Below are 3,428 nucleotides of genomic sequence, written 5' to 3'. Positions count from 1 at the left end.
GTTATTTCCAAAAATACAACAAAAACATTAAAGTTTTCTTTGTTTATCAAATATTTCTCCCACTTTTCTTCCTTTTCTTTGTCTTTTCTTTTCTTTCTTTCTTTTTTTTTTTAAATTCACTCTTGACAATTCAATATGAAATTAATTTTTAAACAATTATAATAAAGCGCACATTAAATGTTTGGAAATAAATTTGTAATTTATTCCTTCGTACATTTGTAATTATTTCAATTTCAAACTCTTTGCTATCCTTAGAAAAAAAAAAAAAAACTTTATTTTACACTTATCAACACTACTTTTCCTATCCTTAAGTTAATTGCAACTATTTTTTTTTTAATTCGTAATATGTATATGTTGCAATAATATCAAATTATTGCGGTAAAGTATCAAATGAAATATTTGCAGGTAATTTTTCACAATCATCAATTTTATCAGTTTTATCAAATTCATTTACTGATTATTTTTTTTTTTGTAATTTTTGAGAAATTTATTTCATTTGAATAGCAATTTGAATGGTTGAAAAAATTTTTTTAATCTTAATGAAATGATAAACTGATGACTTTTAAAAATACAAAATGATACTTGGGATTAAGATTTATGATAATATCTGATTTTTCATTTTCCCTACCAAATTTAATTTTAATTCTCATCTTTAAAATTTTAAATTTTTGATATTTATGTAAAGCAAAATCGAATATACTGTATTATATGTTTCATTTTTTGCAAGCCACAAAAGCAAAGGTTTCCGTTTTCGTTTTCTTTCCTTTTTTTTTTTCCACTTATTGCAAATATTTTCAGCACTTTAGGTTAATTTTACAATACTAATGAATTAAGTAAATTAAAATTATTCATTTTACGGAAAAATGAGACAAAAAAGGTTTAGAAGGAGTTGCATGGAAAATATTAACTTTTAAAAATTTCAAATTTATTTTTTGAAAAAAAGAGTTGAGAACCGAAGGTTTCAAATTAATTTAATAAGGAAATTTTTACATACATTATATAATCTAAAATTTATTTTTTAAGTTAGACTTTAATATTTCAAACTTTAAGATATAGATAGTCATAAATGTTTTCAGCGATAAAGAAAGATCACCATCATCATCATCATCATCATCATCATCAACCTTATCAACTATCAGTCATAGTATGCAAATTATGCAACCAATTAAGCTTGAGCTAAATATTTATGAAACAATGGAACAAGCTAATACGATATCTGAGATATTAACTGAACAAAATATTGAACAAACAATCATATACTATAAAAATATTCCAATTCATAGCATACATCAAAAGACGGTAGAAACAGAAAATGCTTTACAAAATTTACTTAATGCTCCAGAATCAATCATTAGTCATAATCTACCACCAGTAGTAGTTGATGATAATTACTGTTTTGTGATTGATGGTGAAACGATCGGATCAGAAGCAATTTTACATGATGATATTCATTGGAGTCATACAAGTCGATCAACGCAATATTTTTATTTGGATAATTTACGTAACTTTTATCGAGTTAATTGTATTAAAGCTAGGGGGAAAATTATTGCCGCAAAAATTATTGGTTCTCAAGCGCAAACATTTAACGCCCTACACTCAACCCGATCCACCCCAATACAACAATCTGGAACACTTGATCTGATGCCAGCTCGTTCCACATCAACCATTAGTGGCTTTCGTCATGATACAATACCACTGGTACAGGTATATGTTGTGACACGGATTTATAGTTTTTGGAAAACTTATCCATCATTTCGTCGTATTATTACATTACTCGATCGAGTGAATAAAAATGAAATGGACAATGGTCATTTTCAAAAACGAATCTTTGTGCAGTATATTTGGCGTGATACGAAACAATCGGATAAAGATCGCGTGAAAGATGAATTTAATCGTGATCATGGAAGATTTACTAGCTGCAACAAAACAACAACAATAAAACTTGCCTTCCGATAAAATTTCTTTCTTTTTTTTTTTTGATAGTACGAGCGGATAAAATTTGAAAATTCCTTGTTTTTTGAAAAAATTTTCCTCATAATGGATGAGCAAAAAAAAAAATGAAAAATTAATTAATGCATGAATAATCTTCAAAAGTCACTAATTTTTATTTATTGAAATTTATGTTTTAAGGATATTTTGAGAAATTAATTAAATTAATTAATTTCAAAAATACAATATATATTGGATAACAGTTGAAAGAAAGAAAGTACTCTTGTAAGAGAAATAAAAATCAAGCTTCCCTCCTTAATTCATCCAAAAATTAATGATCTTTTTTATATGCCATTAATTTATGATATCTTTCTACATATCTTAAATGATATTCTTGCATGCAAATTCTAAATCGTTTTTTATATTTGCAAATGAAAATGTATAATAAAGGAATGATTGATTTGAATTATTGATTAAAATGACTTTATCAATTACAGTTTAAAGTTTTTAGGACGAAATTTTAAAAGATATTTTTGTTATCAGGAAATTGATGATATTTCATTATCAGAAAACAGAAGATACTTTCTTGTTAGATTGTTCAGAATTTTGCAATAATTAATTAATAAAGTCACTTTTTTTTTTTTTTAGCTATTATATATGTATCTATTTGAGATTACCATACATTTTTTGCAAATTGGTATAGATTGCGTTAATGCTCAAATAACAATTATTTGATTTTTATTCGTAAGATTATCGAATATTTTATACCTAATTAATGATAATGTATTCTCTTATCATTCTTTTTTTTTTTTGTGTGTTATCATATTGATTGAAATAGTATCATTTAGATATTTTAATGATGAAATGAAACAAAATAATACAGTTCAACATTTCTGCCAAAATTATCTAAAAAAAAATGAAACTTTTAGATAAAATGCAAAAAGGAGAAATGAAATTTGATGAGAAGAATTACTTTTTTTTGAGCATATTTTTTTTTTAACTTTTTAATATTAAACGAGCAAAATATTCAAAATATTTGCATTTTTCCATGAACTTTTTCTAGAAAATTTGCGAATTATTTAAATTCATTCCCAAATTTCATCTATTTGAATATTTCAAATTGTAGTTTCTGAATTTTTGAAATGCCATGTTTTTAAATAAATTACCTATGCTACCTAATATAAGCATTGTTAAATAACATTTGGGATAGTAGATAATCAGGATAATACAAGCTCCATCATTTTCAATATTATGGTAAAAAAAATTGATGATAATTTTGATTTATTGTAAAAAATATTGAGTTACTTAAAAATTATTTATAAGTCAACGAATATGAAATCAGATCACTTTTACAATCAGATCACTTTTACGAATATGAAATCAGATCACTTTTACAATCAGATCACTTTTACGAATATGAAATCAGATCACTTTTACAATCAGATCACTTTTACAATCAGATCACTTTTACAATCAGATCACTTTTACGAATATGAAAT

General features: G+C 24.6%; 1 protein-coding gene across 1 annotated transcript; it reads left to right on the top strand.

The window, feature by feature from the left end:
- Nucleotides 1–863: 863 nt before the first annotated feature.
- Nucleotides 864–1,956, top strand: LOAG_13762 (hypothetical protein; the record flags this gene model as incomplete). The annotated part of the gene is made up of 2 exons (XM_003149269.1): nucleotides 864–877; nucleotides 1,077–1,956. 2 exons carry the CDS (start codon nucleotides 864–866, stop codon nucleotides 1,954–1,956), a joined length of 894 nt encoding a protein of 297 aa, XP_003149317.1.
- Nucleotides 1,957–3,428: the final 1,472 nt, after the last annotated feature.

Source organism: Loa loa (genome assembly GCF_000183805.2).
Source record: "Loa loa unplaced genomic scaffold supercont3.156, whole genome shotgun sequence".
Classification (NCBI taxonomy): Eukaryota; Metazoa; Nematoda; class Chromadorea; order Rhabditida; family Onchocercidae; genus Loa; species Loa loa.
This window is presented reverse-complemented; position numbering and strand designations above follow the sequence as displayed.